The following is a 25865-nucleotide window of genomic DNA, read 5'->3' as shown; positions in this document are numbered from 1 at the left end:
GTGTTTATGATACGTATGTGTGTGCGTACTCCTGTGTGAGTACAGATATGCATGTTCTGTGGTATGCATGTGGAGATCAGAACACAACTTCACTTGTCAGATGACCTTGCTTTCTACCTTGTTTGAGGTAGGGTCTCTTGTTCACTCCTGACTAGCTGGCCCGAAAGCTCCTGACAGATTCTTTTGTCTGCACTTCTCATCTCTCCTTAGCTGTGCTTTCACATCTGACCTGACGTGGGTTCTACAGACCCACACTCACGTAGTCATACGTGTTTGGCAAGCCCTATCTACTAAGCTACCTCCCCAGCCCTGGTTATTTATTTATTTATTTTTGAGGAAGGGTCTCATTCTAGCTCAGGCTGACCTGGAATTCACTGTGTAGCCTCAGGATGGTCTCAAACTCATGGCATCCTCCCACCCCGAGTGCTGGGATTAAAGGTGTGCGCCACCACACCCGGCTTTTTTTGTTTTTGAATCAGAGTTTCATGTAGCTCAGGGTGAACTCACTGTGTAGCTAAGCCTCTTGATCATCCTGTCTCTAACTCCCAAATGCTGGGATTCAGGTGTGCACCACTGTGCTCATTTTGATATTTAGCCTTTTAGTGCATATTGCCAAACCCTTTTCCAGGACTTGTATCAACTTATAGTCCAATCACCTGTATATAAATATGTCCCAGTAATAGGTATTATTTAGGCCCCAGCCCAGGACCTGTCCCACACTTTACACTCATGTTTTGAGTAGTGAAGCCCCTCACTTCAGTGGTACAAGGACTGTGTCCTCTGGGGTTTTTGTGAGGATCAACCTGCCTAGTGGAATGGTTCATTCAAATCACACCATTTTACATAACTGACAAGCCATTTCATGCCTCATACTAGGCAAGATATGGTCTCAAGCAAGAGTGCAGGGAATTCAGCTTCCACACCTGTTCACAGGCCTTTCTGTTTTCACCTGTTTTGCATGTTGGAATTGTGCTCAACATTACTGTTGAGAAAGTCATGTGCCAAAAGGGATTTGAAAACTACTCTTGTGTTCCACCCATAAGATTGCTCAGGATCTACTACTGCAATCACATCTCTTTCTGAGATCCAGCCCCATTCATTAAGTAATCCGTCCCTACCCAGTTCCAGGGTTGAGACCTGTTCCTTACTACAGGCTATGCTGCTTTCTCTGCCTGACTTAGCTTTACTGTGAGACCCAGAACAGCTTTTCTGGGAACTCTGCCCCAGTGGGGTTATTTGCCTGTTTTCCTCAGCTAGTCAGAAAGCCTTTGGAGTGAACTACCAGCACAGTGCTTGGCTCATGTTAAGCACTTCTTATGAACAGTGAGTAAGTGAATGAATAGCTAATTGGAAAAATAATTGAGAAGCATCCACCACTACTCAACAGTGGTGCCTTTCCTACCTAATCTGACTAGCTGAGTCTCACAGGGCTCTTAGAGAATGAATGTTGAGCTTGATTTTATACTTACTTCGTTAGAGCTTCGTGAACAAATAACTTTTCTCCCTCCTTCCTCTCACATCAGCTCACAAGGCGGTTGCCACCCATCAAGGAAGCTAAGCCTCGGCTACAGAAGCTTTTCCGGGACTTCTGGCTCTATTCTGTGCTGATGGGGTTTGCTGTGGAAGGCTCAGGTAGGGGTGTCCCCTCCACCAGGAAGGGCAGTGTGTGCAGTGGGAATAAGGCTGAGGTCAGACCTAACCTAGAGTGTATGTTTGAAATGAGCACATGTGCAGCTATTTCTCGCCATACATGTTTATAAACTCCACTGCCCCTGCGGTGTTTAGGGTACTGGGAATGCCACATTTCTGTCAAAGTTAGATGTAGGCTCATGCCCCATTTGGGGGATAATTATCTCAAAGAACACATGACTCTAGAAATTTCCAGAATCAGTACCACTGCAGGACTTCTTAACCCACGTGTTTGCCTTGCCTTTTTGTAAGAGGGTAGGGGGAACTGCTGGGTATAGCTTCTGTGCATGCTAGTCAGGGGCTTGACCACTGAGTCATGTACCTGCAGCCTAGATCTCACTTACCCCCTCACAGGACTCTGGCCAGAAGAATGGTATGAAGGAGTTTGTGAAATAGCCACCAAGTCACCTCTGCTCACCTTTCCTAGCAAAGAGCCACTGCGGTCAGTCCTCCAGTACAACTCGGCCATGAAAAATGACACGGTCACTCCTGTGAGGATTCTCTTCTCGCTTTTGCTAATCCTTCCAGTGTCCTTATGTACATGTTGCAGCCACTGGGGCCTCTTTGGGCATGTACGTGGGCCTGTGAGTGTTTCTTTCCTTCTAGGCTGAACTGAGTGAGCTCCGAAGCACCATCATCAACCTGCTGGATCCTGCCCCGGAGGTGTCTGCCCTTATCAACAAGCTGGACTTTGCCATGTCTACCTACCTCTTGTCTGTGTACAGGCTGGAGTACATGAGGTAATGAGCCTCAGCTCCCCACACTCACATTGGAGCATGAAACCATGTCTACCTATTTCTTGTCTGTACAACCTCCCCACACACATTGATTGAAGCAGATTTTTAAGTTTTAAAAGTTTTTTTTTGTTGTTTTTGTTTCAGGGGGTTGTTTTGTTTGTTTGTTTGTTTGTTTGTTTGAGATAGGGTCTCACTCTGGTCCAGTCCAGGCTGACCTGGAATTCACTATGTAGTCTCAGGGTGGCCTCAAATTCTACAATCCTCCTATCTTTGCTTCCTGAGCACTAGGATTAAAGGTGTGTGCCATCATGCCCAGCCTGTTCATTATGTTTTGTTGTTTTTGAGGCAAGGTAGCTTAGGCTAGTCTGGAACTCATGTATATCCTCCTATTTTAGCCTCCTAAGTGCTGGAATTAAAGGCATGAGCCACTGTGCCAGGCTAGATTTTTAAGTTTTGTGTCTTACCAGACAGACTTTTTAGCTCTGCTCAAGATTTGCAAGTATTCAAAAACAAAACAAAACCTTGCTTTTCTTTCCTTTTCTCTTTCTTTCTTTTTCTCCTTCTTTCTTTCTTTCTTTCTTTTTTTTTTTTTTTTTTTTTTGGTTGTTGTTGTTCTGTTTTTCAAGGTAGGGTCTTGCTGTAACCCAGGCTGACCTGGAATTCACTATGTAGTCTCAGAGTGGCCTCGAACTTAACGGCAATCCTCCTATCTCTGCCTCCCTCATGCTGGGATTAAAGACATGTGCCTCCATGCCTGGTTTAAATAATTGTTTGTTTGTTTCCCCTGCTTTTCTTGTGTGGCCCTTCCTCATGAGTACTAATTGCCATATCTGACAACATGTCCAGGTGTCCAAACTCCATTGTCTCCACTCTGCTGGGAAGGAGGCTGAGCAGTTGTAATGGAAATCTCTAGCTCAGTCCACTGACTGGATGAGGCTCCCTGAGGAATCATCCCTCACTGGGAAGAGACCTAAAGTCTTCACTGAGCTGGTTTCTAGGATCATGGTTAAATACAAATAACCAGTGTCATATAACATAGGAGGAGTCTAGTTCCAGTACAGTCTTAACAGTTCGTTTGATGCACAGGGTATGCCTTTAGCCACGGCATTGTTACAATTGCTATATTCTATAATTGCCACCAGGATAGTAGTAATAGCCATGTGTATTGAGTTCTGAGGCTGTGTTAAGTACTGAGCTAAGTTTTATATGTTGACATACTCTACAACAAGCCTGAGGTTGTCACTGTTACACACCCATTTTATACCTGAGAAAAGAGGCACAGACAGAGAGAGAAGTTAAGTAGCTGACTTAAGATAGTGCTGTGCTTCCATTCAGAAGTGAAGACCAGAAGCAGCTTCCAAATGACTGGAAGGAGAAATGATCACTTCACTATTCTCCTCAGTAGCAAACTTTTTTTTTTTCTTTTTTTCTCAGTAGCAAACATTTATAGTACCTTTTTCCTTGTTTTCCAGAGAACACACTTTCAGAGCAACGAAAAGCAAGCCAAAGGGCTCAGTGGTCAAGTGCTCACCTGGCATGTCCGGAGCTCTACATTCCTTCCCAAGCACTGCATTTAAAAAACAGAAACACACATATACACATGACAAAACAAAGCAAAACTGAAACATTTTTAAAATTCATTGGGACGGGTGTGGTGGTGCATGCCTTTAATCCCAGCACGCAGGAGGCAGAGGTAGGAGGATCACCGTGAGTTCGAGGCCACCCTGAGACTCCATAGTGAATTCCAGGTTACCCTGGTCTAGAGTGAGACCCTACCTCGAAAAACCAGAAAAAAAAAAAAAAATCATCGTTGTAATTTGTTTGTTTTGAGAAAGGGTTTCATGTACCCTAGTATGGCACTAAACTCTGTGTAACCAAGGATGACCTTGAACAACTTATCCTCCTGCCTCAACCCTGTGAGTGCTGGGATTACAGGCGTGTGCCAGCACACCTGCCTTATGTGGTGTTGGGGCTCTAACCCAGGGCTTGGTGCATGAGAGACAAGTATTCTACCATACCACCCCTAAAACATGGTTTTAATGCTAAAGTGCATGACTAGACAAGCTGTCTCCAGACCCAGGTAGCCTCTTGGGATGGAGGCAGAGTTGTCTCCCACCCTGCAAGTGTGCTCCTGAGTTCCTGGGTTCCCGGGCCATGGCCTCCTCAGCTCCCCAGAGTCTTGACTGGCATGAAGAAGCAACACTGAAGCTCTGATTGAGGAGCTTGCTTTTTTTTTTAAGATTTATTTTTATTTATTTATTTGAGAGAGAGAGTGAGAGTGGGTGCGCCAGGGCCTCCAACTACTGCAAACGAACTCCGGACACATGCACCCTCTTGTGCATCTGGCTACGTGGGTCCTGAGGAATCAAACCTGGGTCCTTAGGTTTCTCGGGCAAGAGCCTTAACCACTAAGCCATCTCTCCAGCCTGAGGAACTTGCTTTTGATCACTAGCCACTGGTTATTAGAAAACCTTTAAAATCACGAAGTGGGAAATATGAGACATTAGAGCCATATGCATCTGAGCACCCACAAATGCATGTTTTTAAAGCCCCTGGCTACCCTTCAGAAACTTATTTACCTCTTTTAAAAAAAAAAAAAGATATTTTAAAGCTTTTATTTTTTATTTATAGTTAGAGGTGGAGAGAGAGAGTGAGAATGGGTATGCCAGAGCTTCTAGCCACTGAAAATGAACTCTAGACACATGTGCCACTATGTGCATCTGGCTTATGTGGGACCTGGAGAACTGAACCTGGGTCCTTAGGCTTCACAGGCATGCACCTTAACTGCTAAACCATCTTTCCAGCCCTAAAAAAAAAAAAAAAAAAAATCTTAATATTTATCTATTTGTAAGCAGAGAGAAAAGAGAGACAAATGGCATGCCAGGGCCTCCAGCCACTGAAAATGAACTTCAGATGCATGCTCCACTTTGTGCATCTGGCTTTACATAGATACTGGGAAATTGAACTTGGGTTTTGTTCAATTAGACTTTGTAGGCAAGTACCTTAACCTCTGAGCCATCTCTCCAGCCCTCTGAACAGTTTTTCAAGATAGCTTTGGTTCAACCACATACATTTCTTTCCTTTCTTTTTCTTTCTTTTTTTTTTTTTTTGAAGGTTATAGGTATTTTTACTATACAAGTAAAAATTCTATCCCAGTACTTGGGAAGCTGAAGCACAAGGTTGAGATCAGCCTGGGCTTCATAATGAGACTTTATCTCAAACAAGCCTATGGTACATGGAATACGAAAAAAGAAGAGAAACCATTTGATGCAGGTCTCTTTCCTAGCCCTGGTCTCCTCATTCCTGTTATTAAGAGATACCCATTGTTAATTTTGCCATTTTTCCTCTGGAGAATTTCCTTCGCATAGACAGTTGTATGTACCATACACATACACTTGCACAGTACTGCAGGACAGGTATGGGTGAGATTTTGCTGCCCCACACCTTGCTTGTTTTGTATGTAGCTGTCTGTATCTAGGATGGTGCTGTAATGTCATCAGATAGGCATGTTCAGCATACCTGACCACTCTTCTGTTGGTGGGCATTTAGACTGTCTCTGTTTTGAGTAATGCTATCAGTACTATTATTTAAAATACTTATGCATGTAATCTTTAAGGTACATTCACTAGTGGGATTCTGGGTTAAAAGACGAGAATATTATGGTAGATAGTATGTGCCACCCTGTAGAAAGTACAAGTTGGAAACCGGGCATGGTGGCACACTCCTTTCATGTAGCACTCAGGAAGCAGAGGTGGAAGGATTGCTGTGAGTTTGAGGCCAGCCTGGAACTACAGAGTGAGAACCTACCTCAAAAAAAAAAAAAGAGTTTGGTGCGGTGGTGCACACCTTTAATCCCAGCACTTGGGAGGCAGAGGTAGGAGGATCATCATGAGTTCGAGGCCACCTGAGACTACATAGTGAATTCCAGGTCAGCCTGAGCTAGAGCTAAACTACTTGGGGGAGAGAAAGTTCAAGTCAGTTTATGCATCTACAAAGGGTGGCAATGCTCAAGCTGCACCAATTCTGAACTGTGCCATATCTCTTGATAGGTAGGGCCTTGATTTTGTAAATTTATTTAAAGCTGTTTGTCTTGCTAGGGTATTGCGCTCAACAGACCCTGACCGCTTCCAAGTAATGTTCTGCTACTTTGAGGATAAAGCCATTCAGAAAGACAAATCTGGTAAGCTTATTGCTGTGTATTCTCATGATGGGTTCAGTTTGAATAGAAGAAATGTTTGTATAGTTTCTGTTGACATAGAATAGTTTTATGAATAATGTACTACAATGGCAAGATAAGCATAAAATACATTACCTAAAAATACTGATATCCATGACCTCACAGTGCCTGACACTACCGACACAAGACCACCATAATAGGATGAAAAGGTGATGACGTCAAAATAAAAGAGAGACTGACTGAGAGGGGGAGGGGATATGATGGAAAGTGGAGTTTCAAAGGGAAAAGTGGGGGGAGGGAGAGAATTACCATGGATATTGTTTACTATCATGGACGTTGTCAATAAAAAAAATTAATTTAAAAAAAATACTGCCTGCTGGGTACGGTGGTGCATGCCTTTCATCCGAGCACTAGGGAGACAGAAGTAGGAGGATCACTGTGAATTCAAGGCCACCCTGAGACGACTTTGTGAATTCCAGGTCAGCCAAGGCTAGAATGAGACCCTGCCTCAAAAAAAAAAAGAAAGGAAGGAAGGAAGGAAGGAAGGAAGGAAGGAGAAAATACTGCCTGAACTGCTAGCAAGAATCTATAATACCAGCTATTTGGGAGACCAAAAGAGTAAAATGGTGCATTCTAAGCTGGCTTGGGCAATTTAGACCTTCTCAAAAGTAAAACAAGGGCCAGAGATATAGCTGCATGGTAGAAGTTCAATCCACAAAACCAAAAAAGAAGGCCACATAAAACTTTGTGACCCAGCCACTGCCTCAAGAGCCACAAGCAGGAGCCCACCCTCTGTGCTCAAGTGTGCTCCAGAACATGGCACCATTCTCTGCTAAAAGCCACCAAGGCTCCTTTAATGGTCACTGATGGACCTAGAGTCTTATACTGTTGCCACAGAGCACTCTTGCTTGTTAAGCATCAAGAGCAGGATGAAAAGACCAAAGAGCCAATTTCAGAGGACTCTTAGTGGACACATTATTATAATTTTAATGCAAATACAATATTTTTTATTATTTCGCTTAATTTAAACACATTTAGGTTACATGCATTAATTAATAATAATGGTACTTTGAAAAGAAGAAAGTTCAATATAAAAGGTAGAAGGATGAGCCAGGCGTGGTGGCACACGCCTTCAATCCCAGCACTTGGGAGGCAGAGGTAGGAGGATTGCCGTGAGTTCGAGGCCACCCTGAGACTCCATAGTGAATTCCAGGGCAGCCTGGGCTAGCATGAGATCCTACCTCAAAAAACCAAATAAATAAATAACTAAATAAAATAAAAATAAAAGGTAGAAGGTGGTAAGTACAAAAGAAGAGAGACTAGCCGGGTGTGGTGGCGCATGTCTTTAATCCCAGCACTCAGGAGGCAGAAGTAAGAGTATCGCCGTGAGTTTGAGGCCACCCTGAGACTACATAGTGAATTTCAGGTCAGCCTTAGCTAGAGTGAGACCCTACCTCAAAAAACAAAAAAAAAAAAGAGAGAGAGAGGCTATGCTAGGAGATATGTATATAGATGTCCCTTATAAAATATGGCATAGGATTTATGTGTAACCTATACACATTCTCAGACATACTTTAAATCATCTCTGTATTACTTAAATTACATAATACAATCTAAAAACTGTGTAAGTACTTGCTATGCTATATTCTTTGGGGAACAATGACAAGGGATGCAATATTTATATGTATATATAGGCATTGTTCCTCCAAATAAGTCTTTGTGAATTAGAGACATGAAGTTGTTTCTCTTTGCATAATCAGGAAAGAGGAAACACTAGCAAAGAACCACACACTCCAGATAAAGGTCCAGCTCCAGTAGTAGGGGAATTGGTCATATCTAGTCTCAGAGTGAAGGACTCACAGAGTAGCCAGTTAAAGGTGCTCCATGAGAGCTTGATGTGGTGTTGCAAAGCTGGTATCCCTGGAGGCAAAGGCCAGCCTGGGCTACACAGTGAGACCTTGTCTCAAAAGAGCAAGGACGGACTAGAGAGATGGCTTAGTGGTTAAGGCGCTGGCTTGCAAAGCCAAAGGACCCAGGTTCAATTCCCCAATACCCACGTAAGCCAGATGCACAGGTAGGGCTTGCATCTGCAGCTTGTCTGCAGTGAATGAATGTCCTGGCACACCCATTCTTTCTCTCCCTCTCTTTGCCTCTTTCTCTCTTTCAGATAAATAGGTAAAAATAAAACATTAAGAAATAAAAATAAAGGGTCTGGAGAGATGGCTTAGTGGTTAAGGTCTTTGTCTGCAAAGCCAAAGGATCCTGGTTACATTCTCCAGAACCCACATAAGCCAGATGCACAAGGTGGCACATGCATCTGGAGTTTGTTTGCAGAAGTTGAAGGCCCTGGTATGCCCATTCTCTCCTTTCCCCCCTTTCTTCCCCCCCCCCCTTTCTCTCAAATAAATAAATAAAATATATTTTAAGAATAGAAATAAAAATAGGTGCAAAGAAGAATGTAGCTCAGTGATAGAGTACTTGGGGTCTGTCCCCAGCACCACAAAATAAAAAGATGCTTTTTGAGCCCAGCCCAGAGCACTGGCTTCAGGAAGCCATCATCATCAGGGTCTTCCTCCATACTCCAGTAGGAAGAAAACCCAATACAGAGCTGTGATTAAGCCAGATGGGAACATTAACACAGCAGGCTTGGCTCTGTGGGCCATGTCCAAGCCAGGGCCTACCTCATTTCCAGGTACTTTTCAGAGTATGGAAGTCTATACAAAACACACATTTCATGATGTAGCATGTTCTCAAACCCTTTGTGTACCAAGGGTCTCAGCTGTCACACATCCTAGCCAAGAGTAAAAGAAAGGGGAGGGGACCGGGCTGATCTTTGTCAACCCTTAGGTACCTGTCCAGGACACACTACTCACTTTTTATATTGCTGAGAGCCGTCCTAAAGCCTTACAATCAATAGCTGTGAAAAGCCTCAGGGGGTCAGGAAGATGGCTCAATGAGTTAAGAACACTTGTTCCACAAGCATGAGGACCTGAGTTCAATCCCCAGCACCAGTGTAAAAACCTGTGCATGGGCTGGAGAGATGGTTTAGTGGTTAAGGCATTTGCCTGCAAACCCTAAGGACCCATGTTCAACTCTCCAGATCCCACGTTAGCCAGAGGCATGAGTGAAGCAAGCACAAGGTCTCATGCCCACTGGGTGGCACAAGTGTCTGGAGTTCGATTTCAGTGACTGAGGCCCTGGCACATCAATTCTCCCTCTAAAATTAAAGAAAGGAAGGGAAGAAGGAATGAAGGGAAGGAAAAAAAGAAAAAGTTGTGCAGGAACTGGAGAGATGGCTTAGCATTTAAGGCATTTGCCTACAAGCCAAAGGATCCAGGTTCAATTCTCCAGAACCCACATAAGCCAGAGCACAGGGGGGCACATGCATCTGGAGTTCATTTACAGTGGCTGGAAGCCCTGGCAAGTCCATTCTCCCCCCCCCTTCTTCTTTCTCTCAAAAAAATAATTTTTTTTTTTTAAGCTGTGCACCAGGCGTGGTGACGCACGCCTTCAATCCCAGCACTCAGAAGGCAGAGGTAGGAAGATTGCTGTGAGTTCGAGGCCAACCTGAGACTACATAGTGAATTCCAGGTCAGCCTGAGCTAGAGTGAGACCCTACCTTCGAAAACAAAAACAAAAACAAACAAACAAAACAAAACAAAAAAAAAACTGTGCATGGCCACACACTCCTGGAATCCAGGCCAGTGAGGGGAAGAGGCAGAAGCAGGAGAATCTTGGTTAGAGACACAAGGATCACTGGGGGCACAGGTGTCAGCCATCTAACCAAAAACACTGAGTGTCCGGTTCCATGAGAGAATTTGTCTCTTAGAAATAAGGTGGAAGAGTACTAGAGGACCCCTGATGTCCTCCTCTGGCCTTCAGGTATGTGGATGTCTGTGCACACACATGCATATGACACACCACAATACAAACACAAAGCTTTTCTAAAATGTTTTATTTATTATTTATTTATCTATTATTGGAAAGAAAGAGAGAATGGGACAGCTGGTCTTCCAGCCACTGCAAATGAACTTACAGATGCATGTGCCACCTTGTGCATCCATCTTTATCTGGGTACTGGGGAATCACACCTGGGTCCTTTGGCTTTGCCAGCAAGCACCTTAACCACTGAACAATCTCTCCAGCCTACAAAGCTTTTTTAAAATTTTTATTTATTTATTTGAGAGAGAGAAAGACAGAGAGAGACAGGGAGAGAATGGGTGCACCAAGGCTTCTAGCCACTGCAAACAAATTCCAGATGCATGTGCCCCCTTATGCATTTGATTTATGTTGGTCCTGGGGAATTGAACCAGAGTCCTTAGGCTTCACAGGCACATGCCTTAACCACTAAGCCTTCTCTCTAGCCCAGCTTTTTTTTTTTTTTTAAGCAATATCTTGGTCTCCATGCTGGACCCCAGGGAGATTAAGTTGATAAGCACCTACCTAGTCTACCTTTTGTTGATCCAGTCTAAAGGAGAGTTGGGAGCATGAAGTGGCATTTTCTTATATTCTTTTATTCATACTGTCATTCTCATTGCATTCTGATACTTGTTAAAACCTGCCTTGCAGTCCTCTAACGGTGAGCACACCCGTATACAGATCATGGTTTATAAATGCCATTCTCTCGTAACAGGGACTAGGGCTGTGTGGTGGTTTGATTCAGGTGACCCCATAAACTTAGGTGTTCTGAATGCTAGGTTCCCAGCTAATAGAGATTTGGGAACTAATGCCTCCTGGAGACAGTGTATTGTTGGGGGTGTGCTTGTGGGTATTACAGCCAGTGTCCCCATGCCAGTGTTATTTATTTATTTGAGAGTGACACAGAGAGACGGGAGGGAATGGGCATGCCAGGGCTTCCAGCCACTGCAAATGAACTCCAGACACATGTGCCCCCTTGTGCATCTTGCTAACGTGGGTTCTGGGGAATGGAGCCTCGAACCAGGATCCTTAGGCTTCTCAGGCAAGCACTTAACCACTAAGCCATCTCTCCAGCCCCCCGTGCCAGTGTTTTGCACAGTCCCCTGATGCTGTTGTCCACCTTATGTTGGCCAGGGGGTGATGTCCACCCTCTGTTCATGCCATCATTTTTCCTGCCATTATGGAGCTTCCCCTCGAGTCTGTAAGCCAAAATAAACCCTTTTTTTCCCCCAAAAGCTGCTGCTCTTGGTCGGGTGATTTCTGCCAGCATTGCAAACCTGACTGCAACAGGCTGCATGGAGAAATGGTGGGTTCCAAGGAAAGTATATGAGCCTAGAGCCATTGTTAGAGCCTGTACCTGAAATGCTTGGAACCAAGAAGTGGTTTCAGATTTAAGACAAAAAAATTTTTTTTGAGGTAAGGTTTCACTCTAGCCCAGGTTGACCTTGAACTCACACAGTCCTCATACCTCTGCCTCCCAAGTGGTGGGATTAAAGGTGTGCATCACCACCCAGCTAACTAGGAATTTCAAGACTTGTTAAGTATCATATCAGCCCTTAAAATTTTCAGATTTTGAATTTTCGGGTTAGGTTATATTCAACTTGTACCAGGAAATAAGGACTGCTAAAAAAGAAGAAAAGGAAAAAAAAAAAAAAAAAGTAATGAGGGCAGGTCAGGAAAGCTCCCAGTGGTCACAGCTGAAATAATTTTGAACAACAGCAATATTGGATTATAACCCAGTAAATAATATATCCAGAGAGAAGTGAGATGAGATAATCTACATGATCTCAAAGTATCTGCTTAACATGCTTGTCATTTGCCCTGATAGTTTTTGTTTGTTTGTTTGGCTTTCCGAAGTAGGGTCTCGTTCTACTTCAGGACTGACCTGGAATTCACTCTGTGGTTTAAGGGTGGCCTCGAACTCACAGCGATCCTCCTACCTCTGCCTTCCCAGTGCTGGGATTAAAGGCGTGTGCCACCACACCTAACTTGCTGTGGTACTTTTAATTCTCTCATTCACTAGTCCTGTTCGGGAGATGGAACTTAGTTCCTCAATGCAAAATGTGGTGACTCACTCCTGACCATAGTGTAGAAAGGGAAAAATAGTCACTCAAGCCTAACGGTAAATGCTCACCTCAGAAGTGTTTCCCCCAGAAGGTACAGATGTCACAGACCTCTGATATAATGAGACAAAAAGAGCACATTATCTAGGCATCCCAGCACCAAGAGTCTGGGGTAGGATTGCCTCGAGTTCAGGCTAGACCATGTCTCAACCTGGAAAACAAAAGCACATCACTTGTATGGTATTTATCCCAAGACCCCACACCCCAGCCTAAGCATGAGCAAGCGTCAGATGCTAAATTGAGGGTTGTCCACAAAATACCCGTGTCCTTAAAGTGTCAAGGTCTTAAAGTCCAAGGACAGATTGGGAAATCAGCACAGTTTTAGAAGAAATGAGGAGACCTGAGCAAATGCTACATGGTGTCCAGGACTAGATCCTGGTACAGAAAAGGGACACGAGTGAGAGAACTGTGAAAGTCCAGGGAAAATCTGAAGTTCTGTTGACAGTGTTGTGTCAGTGTGTGTCTCTTTTCTTTCTTTTTTTTTTTAATACCTACCACAGCCTTCCCACTGAATCTTCCAGTATTTTAAATTGCGTTATTTATTTATCTGTTTGCAAGCAGAGAGAGAGATAGAAGAGAGGCAGACAGAGAATGGGTGTACCAGGGCCTCCAGCTACTGCAAATGAACTCCACATGCATGTGCCACGTTGTGCATCTGGCTCTACATGGGTACTGGTGAATCAAACCAGGGTCCTTAGCCTCTGAAGGCAGGTGCCTTAACCACTGAGCCATCTGTCCAGCCCACTATGTCTATCTCTTAGTTTTGGCAAATGTAGCCTGGTTATAACAGATGTTAGTGCTCCTGGAAGCTGAGGAAGGCACATAAGATGAGCTCCTCTGTAATTCCTTGAGCCTGAGGTCAGCCAGCATTGGCACCTTTTTGTGGCAGCACCTGATCCCTGGGCACCACCTTCTCACTTCAGGCATGATGCAGTGTGTGATTGCTGTTGCTGACAAAGTATTCGATGCCTTCCTGAACATGATGGCAGATAAGGTAAGCCTTGTCAGAGGCTAGCATGTATCTGTGGGAGCACTCAGCAGGGATGGGGACACAACTCCCTGTGACGCCTGTTTTCTGACTCCAGGCCAAGACCAAGGAGAATGAAGAGGAACTGGAACGTCACGCCCAGTTTTTGCTGGTGAACTTCAACCACATTCACAAGAGGATACGGAGAGTGGCTGACAAGTACCTGTCTGGTCTGGTAGATAAGTAAGCTCGTTTCCTCACTAGTGCTTTGTTGATATGTGTGTAAATGTATGTAGTTTAGAACATGGAACATCATCCTTGCATCATTAACCCAGAAAATAATGAAATCAGAGCAAACAGTGAAGGGTAAAGAACCCTTACCTAGTGTGTCAATGAGTTTGCTTTGGTCTGCACTTTAGAAATGTCTGTTCATTCTCAGCCATTGAGGTTTCTTAAAGTTGACAAACCTGGTCTACTGTCTCCTATTCCAGGGCCTAACCATAAGTCCTCAAGTAGAATCAGGACCCTGCGGGCTTCTCAGAACAAAGCCTACATTGGCTGGCCCTTTCCCACTGCTTCCTGAGAGACGAAGCAGGCCCACCTGGGACATACCCCTGCACTAATGAAACCTCACGAAGTGGATTGTACTAGGCTTTCTGAGGAATAGAACCCAGAGACATCAGACGCCCATGCTGGACCTGCCTGCAGCTCTGCAAGGGTGTCCAGGGGTTCTGGAGCTTGTCGCAGAGGCTGCCTGCCTGCTCCATGCCGCTTCACAATCTGAGGCTGGCTCAGGAGCTGCCAGGGGCCGTGAAAACAAGCCTACCACGTGTTGCATGCACCCAAGCCAGGCTCTTAAATAGTGACCATGGGTAATTTAAAGTTGCACCCTGGCACTGCCCTTCCAGCCCTTGGACTACTATATCCCGTCATCACCTGTTGCTTTCAGGACCAGGTAGCTGCTTCTCTTTATCTCAGGGTAGTATGCAGATGCTCATGTTTGCTGTTTGTGCCTTGGTAAGGAAAAATACTGAGAAATCCTCACTGGAAACCAGAATCGCTTTAGGGAGCAGGAGCAGGGTATGTAGCCTGTGTCTGGTCTGAGGAGTGAACCGGGCTGGGCTCAAGGAGCATTTTTTTTTTTCCTTTTTAAGTTTAGTTTTCATTTATTTAAGAGAGAGAAACATAAGAGTATGGGAGCATCAGGGCCTCCTGCCATCTTATACAAACTCCTGACACATGTGCCACTTTGTGCATCTGGCTTTAAGTGAGCAATGGAGAATGGAACCTGAGTTGTCAGGCTTTGCCAGTAAGCACCTTTAACCAGTGAGTCATCTTTCCAACCCATTTTTTTTTAAGTTTTTAAAAATATTTTTATAGCTGGGTGTGGTGGCACACGCCTTTAATCCCAGCACTTGGGAGGGAGAGGTAGGAAGATCACTGTGAGTACAAGGCCACCCTGAGACTACATAGTGAATTCCAGGTCAGCCTGAGCTAGAGTGAGACCCTACCTTGGAAAACCAAAGGGAAAAAGAAAAAGAGAGAGAGAGAGAGTCTCTCTGTACGGCCTGCATCTAGCCCACCAGCAGCCCCTCTCAGACCTCAGATCTAGTTGCTTCTCTGCCCCTGAGTAGTTACTTACTCTTTCCCTATACCAGCCAATTCTTCACTCTGTAGTGGATGTTCCAAATGTGAAAGGGCTTTTGTGCTGAGCTAGCACCCAGCTTCACCCCACCTTGCCCACTCCAAGCCATTCAGTGGTTCCCCTTCCTGATCTGCCCCAGTCTAACATCATCTTGTTCCTGTTGTTTCCTTGCTGTCCAGTCCAAGGAGCATTTCTAACCAGATGCCACAGTCCTCAACATAGAGAGCCTTGGGAAGGTGGGGGTGTCCTGCCTCAACAAGTTTATGTTGGTGCAATGAGGGTGGGCACTGTAGGTTATAGGCAGTATAGTAGATCTAGAGGTTCAGCTCCTGACCCCTGAGAGCCTTCTCTTGGTGCAGGTTTCCACATTTGCTGTGGAGTGGGACTGTGCTGAAAACCATGCTGGACATCCTACAGACCCTGTCACTATCGCTGAGTGCCGTGAGTATCCCCTATGACAGATCTAACACATCTGCTGCATGTGTTTAGGGGTGTGCTTCTCCAGTGGATCCCCTCAGAGCCAAGTTGATGCTCTAGATGGTGAATGGTGTGGGTTCCCAAATCCCATCCTGGTGTCTCCCACTAAACTGCAGAAAGTTGGAAGTCCATGTAGGGCATGTAGTGGGAGGGGTGGCAGATGTGCTGCTGCCCATGTCGGAGGCATTCAGAAGAGGGAGTCTCTCTGTCTCCAGGACATTCACAAGGACCAGCCTTATTATGATATCCCTGACGCCCCCTATCGGATCACAGTTCCTGATACCTATGAAGCCCGAGAGGTAAGATCCCTCTGGTTCTCTGCAACAAGAGTCATTTTCACTGCTGTTCCCTGGTTCTGTCAGAGTGGGTACTTGACATCCATTAGATATGGGGGTAAGGGAAGACACAGACCAGCCTGTGACAATCACTACAACACCCCAGACAGGCTGACTTGAGTTGTTGAAAAGCATTTCCCTCACTTGCAGAGCATTGTGAAAGACTTTGCTGCACGCTGTGGGATGATCCTGCAGGAGGCCATGAAGTGGGCACCCACGGTCACCAAGTCTCACCTACAGGTACTTTCTTCAGACCCTTAAAAAGCAGCTCTGATAAGATCCTTGGAGCTACCTAGTGAGCAGCCGCAGGTGGCTGAAAGACAGAGACCAAGACATCAGTCCAGAACCTGAAAAGAGTTGTTTTGAGCCCAGGATAGGGGGCCCAGGCTGACCACTAAACTAGGTAGGGTGGAAGGGCTTTGGAGCTGCATGCAAGATGAGTGGGGCCAGTGTGTGTGAGGAGTGACAGGGAAGAGGCTGCCAAGAGCTCTGAGTGTGCTGTGTACACCTCCATGGAGCTGCTGAGTCTCTGAGGCAGACTTGGGGACTCATGTCCCAGTAAAGGTCTGTCTGGAAAAAAGGGGGAAAAAAAGTTCATAATGACAAAAGCACTGCTTCCAAAAAAAAAAAAAAAAAAAGCCACATGTCTTTAACCCTACCACTTGGAAGGCAGAGGTAGGAGGATTGCCATGAGTTTGAGGCCACTCTGAGAATACAGAGTGAATTCCAAGTCATCCTGGGCTAGAGTGAGACCCTACCTCGAAAAAACAGAACAAACAAAAAAGCCCAAGCTATTGTTCTGGAGATGGCCAAGCAAAATGAACAAAAAAACCACAGAAGGGCTGGAAAGATGGCTTAATGGTTAAGGCGCTTGCCTGCAAAGCCAAAGGGCCCAGGTTCAGTTCCCCAGGACCCATGTAAGCTAGATGCACAAGAGGGTACATGCATCTGGAGTTCATTTGCAGTGGCTGGAAGCCCTGGCATGCCCATTCTCTCCCTCTCTCTCCTCCTATTTCACTGTCTATCTCAAATAAATAAAGAAAAATAAATTATTTTTTTAAAAACACCACAGAATATATGGAGGAAAGGGTTGACTTAGAAAGGATTGAAGATAGCTGGGCGTGGTGGTGCATGCCTTTAATCCTATCACAGTTTTGTGTATATGTGCATTGTTCTGTGAAGAGTTATGTGACTTACCCTAAGGCAGAGGTAGGAGGATCACCATGAGTTCGAGGCCACCCTGAGACTACATAGTGAATTCCAGATCAGCCTAGGATAGAGTGAGACCCTACCTCGAAAAGCCAGGAAAAAAAAAGGGGGTCAAAGATGAGAAAATGTTCCTAAAAGGAATCTGGGTTAGCAAATGAACTTGGGAAATTGTCCTCAGTGAAACCTTGCAAGGGGAGTCCAGTTCAGATACTCCTACATGTGGAGTCTAGGTAGAACACCCAGCTCTGAGACTTGGAGATGGTTTGAAATGAATTGTGTAAGAACCTAGGGTCGCTGTGAGGTGCCTTCTCCCAGAGGGAGTAAAGGCAGGGGGAGGGGTGAGCAGCACAGATTGGACTCTGGGGGCAGTGAGATCAGGTGGACCCCATGAGGGGCCAGCCTACACACGAAGCCAGGCCTGGTTACTAAAGGGCACCATCTGATACCTTGTCACTTTCAAATTTGAACTCTGAAATTCTTCTCACTCTGCTAGTATATCAAACTGTTAAAGAAAGCTAGGCTCTTCCTAATGATGTGTCATGTAGCCGAGAAAAGCCCTGGGAGCCCTGAGCACCTACAGAAGTTTCAGGGGAGTACAGCTCTCATTGCCTAACTCCACCATCCTCCTCCTGCCCCCAGTATTCCTGAGTACACCCCAGAGTGATCAAGTCTTAGAAGTAAATGTGGTTCAGTGCACTTCCTTTTTGTGTTTGTTTGTTTGTTTTCAGGGTTTTTTGTTGTTGTTGTTGTTGTTTGTTTTGTTTCATTTTCTGGTTTTTCGAGGTAGGGTCTCACTCTAGCCCAGGCTGACCTGGAATTCAGTATATAGTCTCAGGGTGGCCTTGAACTCATGGTGATCCTCCTCCTAAGTGCTGGTATTAAAAGCTTGCACCACCATATCCAGCTGTCCTCCCCTTTTTAAAAAATTTCTTTTCATTTTATTTTATTTGCAAGCAGAGGAAAACGGAAAGGAGACAGAGAGAGAATGGGTGCACCAGGGCCTCGTGCCACTGCAAATGAACTCCAGACACATGTACCATTTTGTGCATCTGGCTTTACATGGATCCTGGAGACTCAAACTCAGGTTACATTAGGCTTTGCAAACAAGCACCTTAACCACTGAGCAATCTCTCCAGCCCTTTACTTCCTTTTTAAACTTAACCATTAAACAATCCTCATCACCATAGGGATCGTTGGATGAATTTCTGCAGCTACTGTATCATTGGCACAGTTTTGTATATATATGCATTCTTCTGTGCAGAGTTATGTGACTTGCCCAAAGCATCCTGGTCACACCAGGGGCCTCTCTTACTAACCTCTTTCTGCTGTGGTGTTGAGCCCATTTTGTCCTCAGAGCAGACCTCCCTCCATCCTCTGCCTCTTCCCGGTGTCCCTTTGCCCTCCTGATGTCTAGCAGGCAAGCTCAGGTACCTTTTCTGGGCTCTCACTGTCTGTCACACCCACCCCTCAGAGATTGGGTGCTACAGTAGCAGAAGAGGTTTTTGTATGAGCCCCCATATGCATGTCAACAGCACGACTAAATTGATTACCCATCTGAACCTGAAGGCCTCACAGCTTCTTTTTCAATGACTGGCAGAGCACTTGGACAATAGCAGACTTTTATAAGAAACCATTCTTTTATGTACACCATGTGACACCACACTGGCTATTTGTCAGCCCCTTTGAGAATGAACCAGAAAGAGAAGGGCTTGACTTTACTGACAGTCCCCCAGCTAGCAAGTGAGGGGCTGACTCAGAACTGAAAGCTGGAAATGGCTCTGCTCTTCTATGTTACTTATAAAGTTTTCTCTTTCAGGAATATCTGAACAAACATCAGAACTGGGTATCAGGCTTGTCCCAGCACACAGGGCTGGCCATGGCCACTGAGAGCATCCTGCACTACGCTGGCTACAACAAGCAGAACACGACTCTTGGGGTCTGTGCAAACTTCCTATGGAACAGCGAACCCTTAAGCTGTGAAAGCAGCATTGTAGGGGAGGGTATCAATTATGTGCAGCTTTCCATGAAAGACTCCTCAGCACCCATAGCCACCCATGTGAGGGTCTGTGAGGTGTCTGTTGACAGTGGAGGACTAATAGGTGGCCATCCAAACAAGCACTTCCCTCTGTGCTTATGCTTTCAATATGTAGATTTATGAAGGTCAAAGCTTGATGTGTAAAAGTCAGACTTTGAGCACCAATAGAGAGGAAAAGTTAGGATCACAGTAGACAGTGGCGCTGGGATGAGACTGTCCTGGAAGTGTTGGGGTTGTTTTAGCCCAAGCCCTCCTCCCCCAGGATCGGTTAATGTAAACCTGGAGCACCAGGAGAAGGGGCAGCTGGACTTCTTTGCCTAAGCAAGAATGGAGAAGCCAGTGCCCAGGCCTGCGTGCCCTCTGAGACAGTGCTGAGGGAGGCTTGTGTCTTCTCACACCTCCTGTTGTCATGGAGCTTTCACCTCAAGTGTACTACACTTTCTCTTGTCTTTTTCTGAAGACATCAGCCTTGGCAAATGTGGCCAGCTGAGCAGTAAAATCAGGGCCCTGACCTGATTATTTTATTCTGGGGCTGGGAAATGGCACAGTGGTTAAAGGCACTTACTTGCAAAGCCTAGTGGTTCCAGGTTCAGTTCTCTAGTGCCCATATAAAGCCAGATGCTCAAAGTGGAGCATATATCTGGAATACACTTGTAGTGGCAAGAGGTCCTGGCACACCTTTATACCTCTCTCACAAATAAATTATTTTTTAATTATTTAATTCATTTATTTATGGTTTTTGAAGTAGTGTCTTGCTCTAGCCAGGATAACCTAGAATTCCCTATGTAGTTTCAGGCTGGCCTGGAACTCACAGTGATCCTTCTACATCAGCCTCTCTGCTGAGATTAAAAGCATGCCACCAAGCCTGGGTTTTTGTTGTTGTTGTTTTTAATTTAAACTTTTGTTCAAACTTACTTGCTTCCATGCATGCATCGTGCCCTCTGCAAACAGAACCCCAGATGTTTACATCACTCTTTTCTGCCTGCTTTTTGTGGGTGGCTAGAGAATTAAACATAGGCTGGCAGGCTTTGCAAGCAAGTACCTTTAACCACTGAGCTATTTCCCCAGTACCTTAAAAGAATTTTAGCCGGCTGTGGTGCTGCACACCTTTAACCCCAGCACTCAGGAGGCAGAAGTAGGAGGATCCCTGCGAGTTTGAGGCCACCCTGAGACTACATAGTGAATTCCAGGTCAGCCTGAGCTAGAGCGAGACCATACCTCGAAAACCTCCCCCACCCAAACAATTTTTTTTGTTGTTGTTTTTGTTGTTTGTTTTCTGAGGTAAGGTCTCGCTCTAGCTCAGGCTGACCTGGAATTCACTATGTAGTCTCAGGGTGGCCTCAAACTCACAGGGATCCTCCTACTCCTGCCTCCCAAGTGCTGGAATTAAAGGCTTGGGCCACAATGCCCAGCCCCCACCAAAAAAAAATTTTTTTTTACACTCATAAAGCAGAGGCCAGCCTGGGACTACAGAGTGGGTTCAAGGTAAGTCTGGGCTAGAGTGAGACCCTCCCTTGAAAAACCAAAAAAAAACCTTTTTTTTTTTTTTTTAATTTTCAGTAGGACTTAAGCATCTTTAAAGAGTTTTCTCAAACATTTTATTATCTCAATCGCTGACACTGATGACACTTAATCCCTGCATCTGAACCTGGACTTTGGTTTAACAAGGTAGACAAAAGAAGAGGATGTTTCAACAATCTTAAATAATTTTCTCTGTTTGTCTGTAGGCAACTCAGTTAACTGAGCGCCCAACCTGTGTGAAGAAAGATTACTCCAACTTCATGGCATCCTTGAATTTGCGTAACCGCTATGCAGGCGAGGTACTTCTCTTGCCTTTGTGTCAAAGACTATTGAGAGCATCTTGTTTTGGTATCAAAAATTGGCTATTTGCCTCTGGAACACGAGTGAGGGATCTGGGCAGTGTGGAACTTAATAATTTCTGATAGCCTGAGGTACATGTGTCAATAGAACATTCTGGAGCATTTATGACAGAGTGATGCATTCACTTTTACTATACTGAGGCATTTTGTTCTGTAGTAACAAATACTTGAGTGTCATTCATTCTCCTAGACACTTGGTAAAATGCTTAGACCAGCCAGGCATGGTGGCGCACGCCTTTAATCCCAGCACTTGGGAGGCAGAAGTAGGAGGATCACTATGAGTTCAAGGCCACACTGAGACTACATAGTGAATTTTAGGTCAGCCTGAGCTAGAGTGAGACCCTGCCTTGAAACCACCCCCTAAAAAAAAGACCATGATTCTAGACTTACAGATGCAAATAAAATGAGGTTCCTAAGCTTAAGTATCTTGTGAAAGTCATACATATAAAACAGGCTCAGGAACCACATTGGCCGATTCCACATTGAGGCTTTTGCTCACAGCACCGTTTTAATCCAGCCTTACCAAACCACTTAAGCTCTCTGTCTGACTGCAGTTCCCTTGTCCTCAAAACTCAGAAGCTACTAGACACTACTACTGAGGTCGCTGGCAAGTATGTCCTGTTCTGAGAGGGAGCTCCTTCCCTCAACATTCTGCTACTTGCTTAATCCTGGCTGCTCTCTCATGAGCCTTGGAAGGTAGGAGCCATACTCTAGGAATTTCTCTGAGATTTTTTCCATATTTGAAAACTCTGGTAGTCATGAGCAGTTTGTGACAAAAATTAGATGGCTTAGTGGTTTAGGCACTTGCCTGCAAAGCCTAAGGGCCCAGGTTTGGTTTCCTAGGACATGAGCCAGATGCACAAGGTGGTGCATGCTTGTGGAGTTCGCATGCATCTGGAATCCATTTACAGCAGCTGGAGGCCCTGGCATGCTCATTCTCTCCCTCCCTCCCCCCCTTCTCTTTCTCTCAAGTAAGTAAATAAAAATGAAAATAACTAGGGCTGGAGATAACGGCTTAGCAATTAAGGCACTTGTCTGCTAAGCCTAAGGACCCATGTTCAATTCTCCAGGCCCCATGTAAGCCAGATGCACATGATGGTATATGCATCTGGAATTCGTTTGCAGTGGCTACAGTCCCTGGCATGCCCATTCTCTCTCTCTGTCTCCAATAAATAAATAGTCTTTAAAAATTTTTTTTTTCTTTCTTTTCAAGGTAGGGTATCACTCTAGCCTAGGCTGACCTAGAATTCACTGTATAGTCTCAGGGTGATCTTGAACTCACTGCAATCCTCCTACCTCTGCCTTCTGTGTGCTATGACCAAAGGCATGCATGACCACACCCAGCTAAAAAATACTTTTTAAAAAAATTTTTAGAGAGAGAGGGAAAAAAAAGAATGGGTACACCAGGGCCTCCAGCCACTGCAAACAAAATCCAGATACATGTACCACCTTGTGCATCTGGCTTGCATGGGTACTGGGGAATTGAGCCTTGAACTGGGGTCCTTAGGCTTCACAGGCAAGCGCTTAACCACTAATCCATCTCTCCAGCCCTAAAAATTTTTTTATAAAATGAAAACACCCTTAAATAAAAATAGTGAAGCTCATTTTGTTGTTTGAGTCTGAAGAAGCTCATCTAGATAATGTTCATGCAATCCTGCCATGGGTCAGGCCTAACACAGTTACAGAGATGAGAGACTAAGGCCCAACTTCAGGCACATACATATTAATGAACAGTGTTGCAGTCAAATTCATATTGCTGGTAGAAATCGCCCAACCAAGAGCAGCTTGTGGGAAAAAGAGGTTTATTTTGGCTTACAAGCTCGAGGGGAAGCTCCACATGACAGGGGAAAATGATGGCATGAGCAGAGACTGGACATCACCCCCTAGCCAACATAAGGTGGACAATAGCAACAGGAGAGTGTGCCAAACACAGGAATGGGGAAACTAGCTATAACCCCCATAAGCCCACCCCCAACAATACACTGCATCCAGGAAGCCTTAATTCCCAAATCTCCATCAGCTGGGAACCTAGCATTCAGAACACATAAGTTTATGGGGACACCTGAATCAAACCACCACATTCCACCCCTGGCCCCCATAAATTGATATCTGTACATGATATAAAATACAATGCATTCAGTACAACTTTAAAAGTCCCCATAGTTTTTATCAATCCCAATGATGTTCAAACATCCCCATAGTCCAAGAACTTTTAACTGAGCCATAATAACCAAAAAATCCCCAAAAAGCCCATAAGGGAACAGAATAAATATATTATAAAAGATGGCATTGGGCCTAGGAAAGAAATACAAGATTTAAAACAACCAGGGCAAACATCAAACTCTATAACTTCAAGTCCAACAACTCTAGCCAGTGACAAATCTCCAAGTTTGATAATTCTTCCCAGCAATACGTCACTGGCATTCCAATTCTGCCCCTCCAGCTAGGCTATTTACAGTCCTGGAAAACTTCATCCGGGGCCAGCAGCTCTCCTTGGCATCCATTTCATGGTCCCTGCATCTCCAGTGGGTCTGTACTGCGATCCACAGTTCATCCTCATGGCCCCATGGGGTCCCATGCAGGCATCCAGCAAACCTGTTTCATACTGCCTATGGCCATTTCCAAAACACAAGACTGTGTTGCAAACTCAATGACCCTCTTTCCAGCATTTCTTGTACTCCACAATACCAGGTAGGGTGCCAGTTTGTTAATCCAGGGGGATTAAAGCAGACTTTGAAGAGCAGGACACTCCTTGAGCACTCAGGCCCCTTCAAAAGAGTTGGCATTCTTCCTGTTTGCCCCAGCGCAGGTCAGCTAGCCCAGTCTCAAAGGTGGTAATCTCTCAGTTGCAGCTGAATGGGCAACAGTTCACACAGAGATTTTTCTTTCTGTGCCATATCCATCTGCTCATACCACTTCATTTCTACGCAAAGCAACCCTGCACAACTTCTCAGGACACAGGCATAACAGCAGGCCTCACACAAACTGCTAGCCCAGTCCAAGCAAAGCTCTTTCTCACCCTCATAAGCCAAACCTCACACTCCATAGTTCTTACTGCATTCAGGCCTTTCAACTCTGACCAGAATAGCCCATCAAGCTGTACTTAGAGCACTGCAAGGTGTCTCTTAGGCCAAGGTTTCAAATACTTCCACATTCCTCCTGAAAATAAGCTCCAAAAGGCCAAAGCCACACACTCAGGTGTCTAGCAGTAACCCCATTCCTGGTACCACTTTACTGTTGCAATCAAGTTCGCATTGCTAGTAGAAATCACCCAACCAAGAGTATCTTGTGGGAAAAAGAGATTTATTTTGACTTACAGGCTCAAAGGGAAGCTCCACGATGGCAGGGGAAAACTATGGCATGAGCAGAGGGTGGACATCACCCCCTGGTCAACATAAGTTGGACAATAGCATAGGGAGAATGTGCCAAACACTGGCATGGGGAAACTGGTTATAACACCCATAAGCCCACCCCCAACAATAACTCCCTCCAGGAAGCATTAATTCCCAAATTTCCATCAGCTGGGAACCCAGAATTCAGAACACCTAAGTTTATGGGGGACACCTGAATGAAATCACCACAAACACCATCATATATTTCTAGAAAAGAGGTTCTGTTAGGAAATACTGTGATCAGCAGTAGCATTATTGAAATAAGATCTAGTTGTCACAGCAAGGCAGTGGTCAGTCCTGTTGTAAGCTTGATTAAGTACAGCCAGACCCTTATATACCTGGTTCATGGGCAAGGCTGCTGATGAGAATGCTTTTTCACAGGTCTATGGGATGCTTCGGTTCTCAGGTGCTACAGGCCATATGTCTGACCTGAACAAAATGATGGTCCAGGATCTGATTACAGCTTTGGACTGCAACCATCCTCAGCACTACACACAGGCCATGTTCAAGCTGACCGCAATGCTCATTAGCAGCAGAGGTAATGCACAGGAGCTTCATGCAATTCTGGGTTCATTTGTAAGTGAATGCCTGCCCTAATGGACCTCAACAAACTAGAGCTCCCCTAGAGCAGAGCTATGTAGCATCTAATAACTAGGAAGTAAATAAACAGCCTCTGTGGGGCTGACTTGTGTCAACCCAGAGAAGCTGGGTTCAAGTCCAATCAGGATCAGAGGCCTCCGAATAATTTGTATTTGGTTCCAGATTGTGACCCGCAGCTCCTCCATCACCTGTGTTGGGGTCCTCTCCGGATGTTCAATGAGCATGGCATGGAAACCGCTCTGGCATGCTGGGAATGGCTGCTGGCTGGCAAGAATGGAGTAGAAGTGCCGGTAGGAATCTGGCCCCAGCTCTCCTCTGAGAGTGGGAGGTCTAAGAGCTGGAAAGAGACCAGGTGTGGTGGCCGAGGTCAGAGGATTGCCATGAGTTTAAGGCCACCTTAAGACTACAGAGCGAATTCTAGGTTAGCCTGTCTAGAGTGAGACCCTAGAGGCTGCTGCCCTGGCTCTGCCACTGGTGAGCACGATAATCCTGAACAAAGCCCTCACTCTCTCAAGCCTTGCTCTCCCTATCAGACTATAATTCATGCTTGACCACACCCCTGACATGGTAGTGAAAAAGAACACTATGTCTAAAAGTGTGCTTTTGGAGATGGTGCCTCTAGAGTCCATATTTATTTATTAATTTTTAATTTTTTTTTTTAGAGTCCATACTTTTAAAAGC

At 45.1% G+C, this 25865-nt stretch overlaps 1 protein-coding gene across 2 annotated transcripts in view; it reads left to right on the top strand.

Annotated features, from left to right (window-relative positions):
* Pi4ka (phosphatidylinositol 4-kinase alpha) overlaps positions 1-25865 on the top strand; it is a 136022-nt gene that overhangs the window by 80192 nt on the left and 29965 nt on the right. For both annotated transcript variants that reach the window (XM_045133161.1, XM_004670783.2), the window contains 13 exons: positions 1524-1632; positions 2044-2180; positions 2296-2429; positions 6524-6606; positions 13568-13638; positions 13730-13854; positions 15616-15697; positions 15949-16032; positions 16219-16308; positions 19094-19213; positions 21040-21132; positions 24966-25122; positions 25347-25474. In XM_045133161.1, the coding sequence (XP_044989096.1) occupies positions 1524-1632; positions 2044-2180; positions 2296-2429; positions 6524-6606; positions 13568-13638; positions 13730-13854; positions 15616-15697; positions 15949-16032; positions 16219-16308; positions 19094-19213; positions 21040-21132; positions 24966-25122; positions 25347-25474 (1413 nt within the window). The remainder of the gene's footprint in view (positions 1-1523; positions 1633-2043; positions 2181-2295; positions 2430-6523; positions 6607-13567; positions 13639-13729; positions 13855-15615; positions 15698-15948; positions 16033-16218; positions 16309-19093; positions 19214-21039; positions 21133-24965; positions 25123-25346; positions 25475-25865) is intronic.

This window comes from Jaculus jaculus, chromosome 13, assembly GCF_020740685.1.
Source record: "Jaculus jaculus isolate mJacJac1 chromosome 13, mJacJac1.mat.Y.cur, whole genome shotgun sequence".
NCBI classification, from domain to species: Eukaryota; Metazoa; Chordata; class Mammalia; order Rodentia; family Dipodidae; genus Jaculus; species Jaculus jaculus.
Note: the sequence above shows the minus strand (reverse complement) of the source record. Positions and strands in the feature narration are given on the sequence as shown.